The sequence below is a fragment of the Gadus chalcogrammus genome, chromosome 14 (assembly GCF_026213295.1).
Source record: "Gadus chalcogrammus isolate NIFS_2021 chromosome 14, NIFS_Gcha_1.0, whole genome shotgun sequence".
In the NCBI taxonomy this organism is placed as follows: domain Eukaryota; kingdom Metazoa; phylum Chordata; class Actinopteri; order Gadiformes; family Gadidae; genus Gadus; species Gadus chalcogrammus.
This window is the reverse complement of record NC_079425.1, coordinates 22059213-22074137: the sequence shown is the minus strand read 5'-3', so window position 1 is coordinate 22074137 and position 14925 is coordinate 22059213. Positions and strand designations below refer to the sequence as shown.

Sequence of the window (14925 nt, the reverse complement as noted above, 5' to 3'; positions counted from 1 at the left end):
CAACCAAAACCCAATGCAACTGAATAAAACCAAATACAGTTTTAATGAATAACACAAATCACCAAAGACAATCATCAAACGTTCCTACATCGATATATACAACGTAATTCGGGGAAAGAAAAACAGCAATTGATTTTCCTGTAGGGCAGGATTATCTGTTTTGATGGGTGTTTTTGTGTGCGTGGATCGCATAACGGCAACATGGATTTAATTTAGCGAATTGCGAATGGATTGGTCTTCGTGGGCTTCCATACAACAAAAGCCCCAGACGAGCAGCTGTTGTTGCGATGTTTCCCAGCGTCTACTCGCACCACTCCTCTACTTAAATTACTTTTCTGGATCCCTGGAGAAAGTTATTAGTATCACCGACGAGCGCTGCGTAATATGGAGGCTGCTATAAAGATAAGCTCTGGTAAAATGTTTACGACGTTTTACGTCCTTAACACTCTAATTCCATTGCATGCCTGTGTATTAACGTCTAAAATAACGATTATTGCGTTAAGTTTATCGATGCATATTCTCAATAAACGTTTACCCTTTAATTTCAGGCGCCACAAAATGGGACATTCGACAGAAAGTTTGGGACCATATCGAAGAAAATAACCTCGCAAACTTCCCGAGGCCTGTTCACAACCGTATTCCCAATTTCAAGGTAATGCATCTCATTTCACTCTAGCCGTACAATACTACGGCTAAAACGTGGTTACGGTCGTTACATGTGTAGATCAGTCACTAAACGTGGGCCCTCACGGTCCCATTAAATCGAGTTCACCGTGGACCTCTTGGGTCGGCGCTGAAGAGGTGGCACTTAAGTATACAGAAAACACCTCTGCGGGTTCATCTGGTGGGGACAAGAAACTTTTTTACTGCAATGGGATAACGGGAATTAAACCACAATACCTTGGCTAATTTTGATTAATCTCTTATAAAAAGATGACGGATCATAATAACGTCGAGTGCATGTTTTGGATGTACTTGATTCAATTTGGATTTCATATAGGCCTACCAACAGCCGGATTAGTGAACGCCAATGGTATAGCTTCTAATTTATAAATTGTATTCAAGATCTTTTATTGGTTGGTTTTCTCTGCATGTGTGCAACTAACTCTATGGTCGCGGCGTGCTAGGGTGCAGTTGAAGCCTGTGACAGGCTGACGGCCCTTGAGGAATTCAAGTCTAGCCAGACCGTCAAAGTTAACCCTGACAGACCGCAGCAGCAGGCACGCTTTGTCACACTGGACGTAAGTTCCTGCCACATACTTTCTGCTCCCTCTTGTCCACACCCTCCTCCATGCAGGGGGCCTTCAGCGCCTGTGCCAGGGTCACTGGGCTTGAGGCCTTCACCGAGACAGCTGAGGTGAAAGTGGATCCTGACAAGCCTTTGGAGGGTGCCCGGCTGGAAGTGCTACAGGTAGTTGTAGTCCATGTGTGGGTGAAAAGGCCTCTAGAAGCTACAGATGATGGCCCGCTCACGCCTGTTTAATTTCCGGGAACTATAGTTCGGAACCACCAGTTTTTTTGTATTTATAAATATCTTTTCAGTCTTTGTTTCATTTTTAACATTAACAAGTGGCCATTGAATGTTCACCAATCACATATCTGCTTCTTTATCTCTTTTAAGGCAAAGAAAACGCTGTTGGTTCCCACCCCCCGCCTTCGCGCCGGTCTCTTCAACAAGATCACCCCCCCTGAGGGGGCCAGCAAAGAGCAGCTGCGTGTGTGCTCCACATCCCAGGTTAGTTTTCAAGCTAGCTCTGGTTTAGCTAGCTTGAGAAACGCAATCATCACATATCACGCGTAACGTGACTCTCCGGTTAACTGTGCGTCTTTCTGCAGGGCGTGAAGGAGTTCAGCGTGCCCGTTGGCCTGGACGCCAAGGTGAAGGTGGACCTGGTTGTGGTTGGCTCTGTGGCCGTCTCTGAGAAAGGTGAGAGCCACCGCACTAGCTCTGAGATATGGGTATAAGTCCGAAACGCTAGTTTATTAGCCAGGAAAAAGATGGGCCATAGAACCAAGTGCCAAGCACTAACAATTTTTAGGTTAACCAAAGATAGCCAGGATAAGAAGCCTCACGATGCAAATTAGTATTTTTTAAAAGTAAGCACGTACAACATACAATAAGTGCGTTCATTAAGGCCATGACCAGGCAGCCACTCTCATCTCAGTAGCAACACAACTATGTTGAGAACTAATGTTGTTGGGATGGTAGAATCGTCTCCTTTTGCAAAGGCCAGCATAGAAACTGTATGGTTTGTGAAATCGGCTCAGGTCCCTTTAGCATTTTCCTGACGGACAACACCAGAGTCACGACATGGTTCTCTCTGGTGTCCACAGGACTGCCCCACAGTCATGGAGAATATTAGCCTGGATCCATGGGCCCTGTTGTCCTTTGGGGAATGTTGGAGAGGCTCTGTGCACTTGGGCGCGCGGTTGCAGACCCACCTCATACCCTCATAAGTGCAGTCTATCTGCACTTACTCACACCATGCCGATGATGCCAATGAACCAACCTAAGGGTTCCAGGAACATGACCCCCAGGGTTGACCCGGTCGCCTCCTGGGCAGGCTCAACCCTGGTATATACACTACCGTTCAAAAGATCGGGGTCACCTAGACAATTTCATGTTTTCCATGAATACTCACACACTATTATTCAACAGTTTTCAGCTGTGCTAACCTAATTGCACAATGGTTTCCTAATCATCAATTTGCATTTTAACACGATTACTTAAAACAATGTACCATTAGAACACAGGAGGGATGGTTGCTGGAAGTGGGCCTCTGTACACCTATGTCGATTATCTAAAAAAAATCTGCCGTTTCCAGCTAGAATAGTAATTCACCATATTAACAATGTCTAGACTGTATTTCTGATTAATTAGATTTTATCTTGATTGAAAAAAACTTATTTTTTAAGGACATTTCTAAGTGACCCCAAGTTTTGAACGGAAGTGCATATTGGCCTCTTCTTACATGTGTTTGTTTGTATATATTTATTATGAATATCATGTTGTATAGGGCTAAGAGATTGTGACTTTACATTGCAATGACCGCCTCGATTACCAAAGTGTTGGAGCTTAGGAATGTTATTGGTAGTGATGGTTCTCACCGTTTAGAAATGTAACGTGAAACTATTTGTTATTATGGAGGGACATTGTTGTGTTTCTCGAGACATGGACGAGAACAAAGTTTTGATTAACCTAGGTTTTGGTACATTTTTTAAGGATTATCACAAAATGGTGGACTATTACCCACAATAAAAATCAAATTCTGATGTATAAGCCCTGAATATGACACAGACAGTGTGGTACATATATGCTGGCATTTGCTTAGCACCTGACTTCTTTTTAGATTGCACGCTTATGACAAGCACTTCCTCCGATTAAGCCATCCTTCAAACTTCTCTAACACACACACACACACACACACACACACACACACACACACACACACACACACACACACACACACACACACACACACACACACACACACACACACACACACACACACACACACAGGTTCAGAACAGTTTGATTATTTATTTCCTGATAGTTGACAGGTTGTAAACATCGACTACACCAGTAGTAGATGTGTTGCCGGGGAGGAGAAATAGTACCTCTGATGGCCTGTCTATGATCTAGTTTCAAGGCTGGAGTGAGACACATTGGAGGCACTTCAAGGTTTGGTGATTTCCACTGATGCAGGACTTTTGTTACATGGCATCCCACACAAATGCCTTCATTAGGACGTCCACCCAGTGCCCACGTTGGGCAATCCTTGCAAGCCGTCCACGGTTAACTTCTCCTGTCCTGAGTTAAGGCAACCATCTCCATATGTCCGAATGGGCTTTTCTGTCTTGGAATATTGGAATTCAAGCCCCAATCAGAGCTGTCCTGGACTAGGGTCAGTGGCTGTTTAGGATAGTGGGGGGGGGGGGGGGGGGTGTACATGGTGTACATGGTTCTGGTTGTACCAGAACCATGTACATGTACCATGGGACTGTACCAGAACACTCACTGCACTGTTCAATGCAAAATAGAAACGGAGGTCTGGTCTACTGGTTGAATTCTTTATTATATTATTGATTTTCATGCTTTGTTCAGTTTGGTAGTGCATGGCCGTTGTAGCAGTTGGTTTGTTAGGGTTAAAAGACTATTCCTTTGGATTGTTCGGGTTATGCTAAAAGCACGACTTTAAACACCATAGGAATCAGTATGTTTCTTCCCTGCTATGCTTATATTTGCATGCGTCATCAGTTATTTTTGGAATCTCTTAACAAATTTTACAGTTGCATGAAATATTCATATATTATCAGCTTAATAAAATATTCACTGCACATATTGACCTGGGCTGACGCCTCAGCATTCCATTAAGCTGTGGTGAAATTACATTTCTGCTTCCTGACCCCTCTGGGGGCTCCCACTCCGACAGGTTATCGAATAGGGAAAGGAGAGGGCTATGCAGACATGGAGTACGGCATGATGGTCTCGATGGGAGCTGTGACGGAGTCCACAGTGGTGATTACGATCGTCCACGACTGTCAGGTCAGTGTTTCATCTTTAAGCATTTTCAGATTTCCCAAATGTAAACTAGAAGCCGTCTGTGAGCACTGGTACTAACCGGGTGTTGACTAGCGTTGTGTGGCTTGTCTTCACAGGTTGTGGACTTCTCAGAGGAACTGGTCGAACCGCACGACCTCACTGTGGACTACATCCTCACCCCCACTAGGGTCATCAAGACCGACTGCCTCCTGCCCAAACCCGAGGGGATCATCTGGGCAAAGGTAGTCGCAATTGTCATCCACACGATGTGTAATTCTATGTCTGACCGCTAGAGGGCAGTCAGCTCCTTCCAAAGCACAATGAACGTGAGTCCAACGCTAGCCCTCCTACCGTAACCCCTCCCTCCTGAAATTATAGCCACAGAATTGTGGAGGACAATGAATACCAGCTTCATGTATCAACTACCACGGTTGGAAATCACTCTGATTTTGGGATGTATGGCGTGGTTTAAAAAATCGAGCCGGCAGTAGAAAATATAATTTATTGATTAAATAACATCATGCGAATCGGACAACATAAAATGCAGACGAGAGAAGTTTAAAAAATGAATACAAATGTTTTGCTTTTCTCAAGGGTTTGACGATCCACAATCATCAGAGGTGTAAAAGAACAATATGATCCAGAGCGGATCGACATTTTATTTTATAGATTTATCTTTAATGTATTTTACACAATGTAGTGTGAATCTTGAGTTGTCTACGTGAGTCCCTTGAGACGTCTCAGTGAACCGGACACGGTGACCTTCCAGGCAGGAAGGCCATGTCTGCTCATCAAAGGCCCTGCGTGGCAGCAGGCTGGGCTCTGCCGGGGCCGGTGGAAGTACGGGTCAGAAAGGACCACGCTATAAACAATGGCGGCATATATCCTTTACAGCCCCGGCCACTATCAAAGTCCTCCCGCTCCCTGTTTAAAGAATGAAGGAGCACTCTCTATTTTTACCTGCAGGGAAAGTGAAAAATTCCACTGACTAGACGCATGTGTAGTCTCGGCTGCCCCGTCAAGAAGAGGGGGGGAAAGAAGAGCTGTGTCTGTGGTTGTTGGTTCATATTTTTGATATCATTTTGTTATGGTTTTATTGTGTTTCCATCGTTTTTAATTATGCGTTTTAAAAAACGTGGAGGGAGGTCCATAGTGCGTTTCTCGTAGCATGCTTTAATAAAAAAAGTCCAATATCCCTTCACATGTTCCCTTCACACCAAGCATTAGGTCGTTACATAGCATGGATCCCCTGCGGGGCTGGCTAGCGGCTGCTAGTGCCCAGTGAGCCCATACCCTTCTCTGTCCCCAGCTCAACAAGTACATGCTGGAGAAGATCCCCGTCCTGAAGAAGCTGCGGGCCCTGGAGCTTGCGGCCGGCAAGGAGGTGGTCCTGGGGCCCGAGCCCCCCGTGGAGCCAGGGAGGGGCCCCAGAGGCGGCGACCCCCAGGGCGACGGCCTGAAGCCCAGGAGAAACGGCAGGCCGCGGCCGCGGCGGAACACCCAGCGGGACTCCGACGGGGAGCCCAGACGGGAGGGCCCCGGGCGGGACGGCCCCGGGGGTAACGAGGAGGCCGTGCCGAGGCCCCGACGCCGGCCGGCTCGGGTGCGGAGGGAAGGGGGCCGAGGGGACAACCAGGCCAACGGCAGCGAGGAGGGCCGGGAGAAAGGGAGAGGGGAGCGCCGGGGACGGAGCTGGAGGGGCAGCGCGGGAGAGGGCGGGAGGAAGGGGGAGGAGGGGGAGGAGGGCATGGAGGGCGACCACGGCCCCCCGTCCAACGTGACCACGGTGTATCTGGGGGGCATCCCCGCAGGCCTGCGGGTCAGCGAGTTGAAGACGGCGCTGCGGGAGAAGGAGGCGCTCCCGCTGAGGCTCACCTGGCAGGGGGCTCAGCACCGGGCCTTCCTGGACTACGGGGACCCCAACGCCGCAGACCAGGCCATGGAGGCCCTCCAGGGGCTCTCCCTGAACGGCCAGAGCCTGCATGCCGAGCTGGCCAAGAACCAGCGGGGGGGCCGGAGGGCCGGCCCCTCCAGGAGCCGACCCCGGTCCAGGCCGGACTCCGGCACCAAGGCTGAGCCCAACGAGGATTCTGGGGAGCCTCAGAAGGAGGAGGTGGTGGAGTAGACGGAGGTCCCCTCTGGGTTCTGGGGTTGGGGGGATAAACAGGTGTTTTGTAGGACTCGTGTTATCTGAGCCTCTGTATTAACTGCCAATTGTGATAGGTATAACAAACTGATTGTGCATTTCAGCGTTGCTTTAGAGTTATGTTGGCTTATTAGCAGTGTTTTCGTTTCGACTCGCCGACACGCACGTGGACCTGTTGGTCTGCGTGTGTGCGTCTTTGGGCAGAGTTGTCATTTTTTTTTTCCCCTTCTTTAAAGTGTTTTAATACATTGTGTTAGGACCGTGCGTGACTGAGTGGAGTTGAGTTCTTAGTCACGCCGGGGATAACTGTTGAGATAAGCTAATCCGAACGGCCGAAATTGAGCAAATAACAGAGAAAAAACCCAGACTTCTCCATCCATTTCTGAGATTGAAGGAGTGTTATTAGTGTATATATATTTATATATACTAAATAACGACCTTCTAACAACTGTTTTTGGCTCTTGACTGAAATATTGATAGGTCTTGCATGTAAAACAATGTTGTGTATTGTAAACATATGCATTATTTTGTATTCTAATTAAACATTTACGAACTTCAAAAGAAATATTTTCTGTTTTCATTTTCTCTGACTATCCACTTAATTGGATATATGAATTGCTTTGAGGCGGGATTCAACTGTATTTAACGTATTTGACATCTTGAGATAAACGTATTTAGCAAGTGCGTTGGTACTCAAATCCCACATTCAGTTCTGACTTATGTTGCTGCTCCGGTAAGCCTCCACCCATTGGTAGCCCGTAGGGAGGGCATGGAGGACATATCTTCTGCACATTTTGAACTGAATCCAGAGGCTGGACCGCATGGATTGCACTCAATTTCCCTTCCTGAATAAAATCATAAGACGATTGCTTTTGGTTAACCAAACATGAGGTACACATTTTATAATGATGAAAAGTATATAAAATGAAAGGGACATTATTAAAGGTTGTGCATTAACAACTCAACCCGTCCACCCTATTCGATGCATTTAATTACCGTTCATAGCGAGGTCAATAAACAGTTTTCAAATAGGTCAGAGAGACAAGAGGAAAGAGACACCAGACCAGAGGAGTCAGAGAGACACCAGAGGGAAAAGAGACCAACCAAAACCAGAGGAGAGAGAAAAGCGAAGACAGGAGACACGCTTGCAGCAGTTCCTTAAGAAAATCTTAAATTCAGTTGTATTAATAAAATGCTTATTTGTCAGCCTTGTCCTACCCATTAAGGTACAATGGTTTGGTTTAACACCATTAGTCCTGTCCCACCAAATGTGCTCAAGCCAAGCCATTAGTTAAGTTCTTGTGCGGATTTGAACCGCATCTCAAAATCTCAAAGCAGTGACATTTAGCAGAGCTTCCATTTTGTCTGTGGCCTCCAAACTCTCTGGTGGTATTGGTTAACATAGGGTGACCAGATTTGAGTTTGTGAAAAAGAGGACACTTCGTCGCGGGGGGGGGGGCGAAAACATGGGTATTTTTTTCTTTAGTTCGTCCGTGAACTTACATTTACGTTTAGGCATGGCTGCAGACAGTGGCGATCCTAGGTCCAATTGCGCCCCGGGCAAGATTGTTGACGGGGGGGGGGGGGGGGGGGGGGGGGGGGGGGGGGGGGGGGGGGGGGGTGAGCCTACGAACTTCAGTGGGGGTTTCATTCCGTCTATACACGGCACCTTCTCAACGAGCACATGAGATCGGTCGCCCAATGACAGACTCTCTCTACAGTCAGCTCGCGCAAGAAGGTGGAACGTAAGGGAGATACCATTTCCAGAACTTGGAAGGCCGTAATAACCATAGACATATACAATGGTAATAACTAGTAGGTTATGTGAAAGACCCAGAAACACAAATATGCGACGAGGCAAAAAAATATAAAAAGATAATAATAACAATAATATATATATATTTTTTTTTTTGCGACGAGGCAAAATACCGGACGTTTTTGGAATCCCTGCCGGACGCATTTTTTAGGTCTCGAAAAGAGGACATGTCCGGGAAAAAGAGGACGTCTGGTCACCCTAGTTAACAGGGGAGATGGTGTCAAATGGATCTGCTTTGAATCCGCCTACGAGGAGATCCGCTCACAATTCCAACTAATCAGATTGGATTACAGCACTCGTATTGAGCCCCCGAACCAAACGATTTCATTGCACTGTTTATGCACTGCCGCTTGACATTTCGTAGATTGCAGCGTGTGTACCCTGCCTGCTCTGCATGCCTGCTTGCCGCTGCGTTGTCTTGTCCCAGTAAGGCCTGGCCCACGCTGAAGGATGAGAACATTGCCTGTCTGCTTCCAAAGAGCAGAGCCCACAGGCTTTTTATGGACCTGTCATCCAGGCCAGGCCGGGGAACAGCTGGAGTGCCCCGCAGCCGGAATCTCACCCCCTCGACCGCGGCCAGAGGAGCCCTGCGCCTCAGCTAATGGTCATCATTTGGTTAATGCGCGCTCCCATGTTCAGCGCGTCTTTACGCTATAGCCCACCTGTGCACGCTGGACTATTCATCCAAGTGGGATCTGGATCCTGGGGTCAGACAGTGGTCATGCTGGGAGATAATGAGGCTAAACACACAATGCAAAACATGTCATGGATAAAGGATTTCTTTTTTCCGGAAAACTTTTGGTAGATGGGAATTGATTAAGTAGGCTATAGGCGCGTCTCGGTGGGACAATGTGACCAAGACAGTGAATTATTCGTATGGTGGTAAAATAAAGGCAATACATTTCTGCCTACTGGGTTCCTGCAAGGGCACACCTGTCGATTCTAGTTAAAGGATCATCTTTTCAGTCAGAAAATTACATTTAAAGGAATTATATGTGATGTAAAATGCATGCGTAATCTTTTTGCCGCCTAATATACATGGTCTTGCCGATGACATTTACACTTAAGACCTCGAAAATAAATGAAGAAAACTGTTTTAAATTAAGCAGTACACTGTAGCCTTTTCGTTGACGTGGTTTTAATGAATACTATCTGTGTAAGGGCTTGTCTATTTGCTCATTTATTTAACTTTCATGCACCTCCATACATGAGATCACTTTTTTTTTTAAATAAATGTGTTTCGAAAGTTTCATTGGTATTGCATTAGGCTGTGTTAAATATATTTGATCCCACTAGTTTCTATATCTTTGCCTTGGAGACGTATAGGCCTAAACATTTGCAGGATTATGAAGATGGAAAGAAAAATATTGAATAAATATAGGCAACGGCTATATACAAAATAATCGTTGCTGACTGTTCATGAATATGCGCCCCACATGGACAAGGCCTTTGAATTGTTGACGAATTGTTGAATTGGAAAATACATTCTAATTAGAAACGGAGACTGTATTTGAGTTTTACACATTTTTATTTCATGTCTACATCAATGAATTATAATTATTAATATGGGTTTTAAATCAAATTGTAATGTTAGGTCTATTTGCATCAATAGGCAGGGCCAGCCATGTGCCAATAGTGTAAAAGCACAGTCGCTACAATGTGTATTGGCGTTTTTATTTTCCTTCTGTGTCACCGCCAAAAACACAGACCTGAGTCTTTGGGTTTCATCATCTCATGAGCCCATAGTTGAGAGACAGGAATCAGTCGGATAATGTGAAGATTGAGTTTTACTCTGTAGACTAAACTGCATACCACAAATCCTTACCTTCATAGTGTGTTTTTGCATAGCCTGTCCTAAAGACCCTCTAATATTAATGATCCTAACATATACTTACAGTGCTGAAAAAAACGGCCGTCTACATACAACAAAGACAACGTAACAGTGCTTACATTATTTCTTTGATTTTCATTTTAAAACAAATAAGTAAGCGTTCTGACAAATATTGCCAATAAAGCATATATTCTTGGTCAACTCGCCTAAAGTTAGAATATATAGGCGTAGAAAATAAATAAAACGTTGCGCTAATAGGTTATATTCTAAAAAGTGCCTTCATCTTTTTACACAATATATGATGTCCGTTAGTAACTGTTCATTGCACTTTCTTTTTTTTTACGCTGCTTTTGAATCCAAAATACTCAATGCAGTCGGCCTAAAAAAAGTACATATTCTAAAGATAAAGGGAAATGTGCATTTACATGGATTGGAGGATCCTATACATCTGACGCGTGGAGAGTGGTATTCATCCGCCAGCAGAACTAGTACCAAACGGCAGCTGGACCCACTTTCTACCATCGGACGGGTGGATCATTATGTGTGTGTGTGTGTGTGTGTGTGTGTGTGTGTGTGTGTGTGTGTGTGTGTGTGGGTGTGGGTGTGGGTGTGTGTTTGTGTGTGTGTGTGTGTGTGTGTGTGTGTGTGTGTGTGTGTGTGTGTGTGTGTGTGTGTGTTAGCGCAGTGCCAGTCTGTTTTCTGAACTACGTGGGGAATAGGAGAGTCCAGAAAACAGTACACAAGTAGTCCAGTCCGTTTTCCACAAGTTGTTTATCACAGTGTGCGTTTTCATGGACGTGGGGAGGGAGGGGGCGTGTTTTTTGGTATTTTTTTTCTCAGAGAATTGTCTTTTTCCACTTCAATTCCTGCTGCTGGTTAAGTCTGCCTTGGCTTTAAAATCAATTATGGTCCGCGGAATGGCCGCTGTCCCGTTACATGACGCAGGGCTTGATGTCCTGGTAGGAGACCTGCTGGTGGTGGTAGTAGGAGCCGCTGCTCGGAGAGTGCATGGCTGAGGACGTCATGGCGTTGAACGAGAACACGAACTCCTTTCGGTCACACATGCTGGGGGACTGGGAATGGTACCGAGGAATACCTGAAGAGAGAAGAGAAAACGCGTTTTTACATTGTTTTGTTCGATTGTATAGGCCTAAATACAAATACTGGAAATCTGGAAGATGGTTAGAAAGGAAATGACGCACAGGCACCTTATTAAGAGATAGGAGCACAACTATGGCCTATTCAATCAGTAGGCTATTTGTGTTACCATTTAGACTGCAGCCTCCATGTAGGCCTGATAATCAACGTCTCCTAAACACCTCTAGGACATGGGGCCTATGCTGGATTATTTAATAAACGCAGCGGACCAATACAGACAACAAACAAATAATGAGCATAAACTAAAAAACAATAATACACGCCTACAGAGATTAAGACGGCGACAAAGGTATAAAATATAACTGTAAATTGCGGATTATAAGGGTCTATATTTGTTTTACTCTTGTTTTTACTAATTTTATTTTAAAACATGACTGCTCATTGAACTAACATACAATTAATCTGATGAGGTTTAATAATTTAGCTTTACTGTGAATAAACTACCCGTTGGGTTTAACGGTATAAAACACGCAAGTTTAATAGCCTACTTAATCCTACTTTTCCCTTCAAATGTGTGTCGTCCAGATTCTACGGCCCATGAGCAATCCCATCGCTTTTATTTTTCAATCCTGCTGCTGGTTCTCGGACCCCATACCATATGAACACCATATGACTTGGTCCAAATTGACTGGAAGCGGTCTGTAAAGGGGTTGGATAGCCCATAATTGAGAGTGGTCTGCTTGCACGCTAATCCCGAAGGGCCCCACGGAGCCCTGGGGCCCGGCTGCCTGGCTCCACCCGCCTCCGAGTGGGCCTGGCGGCGATGTGTGCGTCCGAGTATAAAACTGTCTGAAGGGTTCTCCGGGTGAATAAAAGCCGCCGATTTGGATCTATTGAGAAGCTTTTCACTCAACCATTCAGTTCAGTTAATATTAAAACAAATAGCCAACACAGCCTGTGTGTAGCACACTGAATGGGGTTTCTTCAGTAGGCCTATGTAACACACTGAATTGGTTTTCTTGAGTATGTAACACATTGAATGCTGTTTCTTCAGTATGCAACACATTGAATGGTGTGTCTTCAGTAACACACTGAATGGGGTTTCTAAGTATGTGACTCACTGAACTTGGCTTATTCGGTATATGTAGCCTAACACACTGAACTGGGTTTATTGAGTTCAGTGTGTTGGACCCACTTTCTACCATCGGACGGGTGGATCATTATGTGTGTGTGAACTGGGTTTCTTCAGTATGTAACACTGTTTTTATTAAAAGGAGAATGCAGCGTTTTTTTCTATAATTGCTGACTGTTAGAATAGGCTATATCAGGCTGCAATTAAATGTGTGTTGTGCTACACAACCCGTTGACATGCGACAAAGTGGAGGACATTTGTAATTCCCTTGGTTAAAACTTGTCTTTAAAATAACTGAATAAGGTTTACGCAAAATACTACGTTTTCTTTTGCTCAATGTTTGGGTTGTCAATGAAAGGTTATTCACTGACGTTATTTAATCCTAAACGTTTGTCAAAGTAGGCCTTTTTTATATCACAATTTGATCTCACACTCTATAGTAAATAGTCAATATTTTTTTTACACTCATTCCCTCGATCCACCTGTAATTTGAGATTAAGGATGATTAAGGATGATTAAGGATTATTGATCGTCCGCCCATACCTTGTAGATCCGTACTGTGGCCGTTCTGGTGGAGATAAGGCTGCTCTATGGAGTGCGCTGGCAGGCTTGGCTGCAGCGGGTTCGTCCCGGGGTTACACGGAGACAACGGCTGCTGCTTGATGTAAGAGCCTCCGTTATTGAGCGAGGCCGAGGGGTTGGGCGCCCAGGCCGAGGCTGAGCTGGAGTACACGGAGTGGGGGTCCATCACTCCCCCGCCGTTAAGCAGCGGGGATCCGGAATTGTCGTGGTGGGAATAGTCACCCCCGGTGGATCCCGTGCAGCTGCCCATGTAGGAATGCCCGCTGTTGGCTGACAAGTGGGACATGGAGTGTCCGGACAGACCCATGCCCTCCATGTTACCTGCCAAATGTCCGTTCATCATCCCGATCCCGCTGTCCAGGGACAGGCTGTTTGGCGGGCAAGAGAGGCCTCCACCGCCGCCCTGGAAGTTGTAGGACTCGGGGATGTGGTTGAAGCCCAGGCCGTTCATCATGCTGTACATGGGTTTCAGAGCCTGGCACTTGCGCCTGAAGCCCCTCGGCCTTCTTCTGAACGAACCCTCCTCGAACATGAACTCACTGGCCGGGTCGATAGTCCAGTAGTGGCCCTTGCCGGGCCGCCCGAGGCCCTTGGGTAGTTTAATGAAGCATTCATTCAGGGACAAATTGTGTCGCACGGAGTTCTTCCATCCCTGATACGAGCCCCTGAAAAACGGGAAGCGGCTCTGAAGGAACTGGTATATTTCGCTGAGCGTCAGTCGTTTTGTGGGAGAGCTCTGGATAGCCATGACTATCAGGGCTATGTAGGAGTACGGAGGTTTCTCTGGGCGACGGATCCCCGCGTTGGTCTTCTTGGGTTTCGTGGTGGACGAGGCGGTTTCCATCACCGCCGTCTGTCCGTGGGGCTTCTCCTGGGCAGACATGGGACTGCTCTGAGCAGGCGTCTGCGCTGGGGTCTGCTGCTGAACCTCTGCCGTCATGAGTAGCCGAGAGCTGCGTAATGACCAACTAAAACTCTTCTTTTTTTATATCGTATAGGCGACAGAAGCACAGGTCAAATGATAGTTCGACACACAGTATTAAATCCTATGTTTAGGGTAGAGAAACTTTACGCACGAACCGTCTTAGCCAAGAGGGGATTTCCTTTTAAATACAATCCATATGCAGATCCGAATCGTGTCCAAAGCCTCATCAGCTGCGTCCAGAGCGAACTAAGAAACAGGACCGGGTCCGCCTCAGCCTTCAGTTGATATGTTCTCGTGGGTCCGAGCTCACTTTTGACTTATCTGTTGCAATCAGAGCATTCGAAGTTTGATGTCTTGGCCGTCCCAGCAATAGGTTCCGCCCACGTCCCTCCCACTCCAGCGGTGGGCTGTTGCACGCACATCTGTCTGCCGTCAGGATTCAGGGAACCGTTTTTTTCTTCCTATCACACCGAACCAGTGCACATTTCTCTGGTACAAAAAGGCGGTATCGCACGCAGCAAGGTGCGTAATTTAATAATGAACTCGCAGTCACATACGTGGAATCACCAAGTGGTCAGGAACGCTTTAGAGGAGATGCAGCGCTAAAAATTCTGATGTCTAATTCAGCTGTTTTGGTTATTTCAAACTACTGATTTATACAAATAGATAATAAAGAAACAAATGTTAATTCGTGCGTTCTTCCAGCTTTCCTGGCTTCAGAGAACTGCAGTGTCTGAACTTCCGTTTCTAAGAAAGACTCTAACATGTGTTGGTAAATAAAAAACAACCCTTTTAGCTCCACCAAACGCCTTAACTACTAAAAATAACTCATATTCAAAACTACTAGCCTCC

General features: G+C 46.0%; 2 protein-coding genes across 2 annotated transcripts; one reads left to right on the top strand and one right to left on the bottom strand.

Annotated features, from left to right (window-relative positions):
• The first annotated feature begins 252 nt into the window (after window positions 1-252).
• On the top strand, window positions 253-7278 carry mthfsd (methenyltetrahydrofolate synthetase domain containing). Its single transcript, XM_056607565.1, has 8 exons — window positions 253-412; window positions 549-652; window positions 1298-1411; window positions 1622-1735; window positions 1837-1927; window positions 4434-4546; window positions 4660-4785; window positions 5853-7278. The coding sequence occupies exons 1-8, from the start codon at window positions 385-387 to the stop codon at window positions 6666-6668; spliced, it is 1506 nt and encodes a 501-aa protein (XP_056463540.1). The 5' UTR covers window positions 253-384; the 3' UTR covers window positions 6669-7278.
• A 1450-nt stretch (window positions 7279-8728) lies between these two features.
• Window positions 8729-14413, bottom strand: foxf1 (forkhead box F1). The gene is made up of 2 exons (XM_056608284.1): window positions 13110-14413; window positions 8729-11432 (listed from the first exon to the last, which is right to left on the bottom strand). Exons 1-2 carry the CDS (start codon window positions 14086-14088, stop codon window positions 11269-11271), a joined length of 1143 nt encoding a protein of 380 aa, XP_056464259.1. The 5' UTR covers window positions 14089-14413; the 3' UTR covers window positions 8729-11268.
• Between the last annotated feature and the right edge of the window lie 512 nt (window positions 14414-14925).

Coding starts and splice junctions, on each gene's coding strand:
- foxf1 (XM_056608284.1), bottom strand. CDS start 14,088: ATGACGGCAGAGGTTCAGCAGCAGACCCCAGCGCAGACGCCTGCTCAG. Junction 11,433..13,109: donor CCACAGTACGGATCTACAAG/GTATGGGCGGAC, acceptor TTCTCTCTTCAG/GTATTCCTCGGTACCATTCC.
- mthfsd (XM_056607565.1), top strand. CDS start 385: ATGGAGGCTGCTATAAAGATAAGCTCTG. Junction 653..1,297: donor ACCGTATTCCCAATTTCAAG/GTAATGCATCTC, acceptor TCCTCCATGCAG/GGGGCCTTCAGCGCCTGTGC. Junction 4,547..4,659: donor CGATCGTCCACGACTGTCAG/GTCAGTGTTTCA, acceptor TTGTCTTCACAG/GTTGTGGACTTCTCAGAGGA.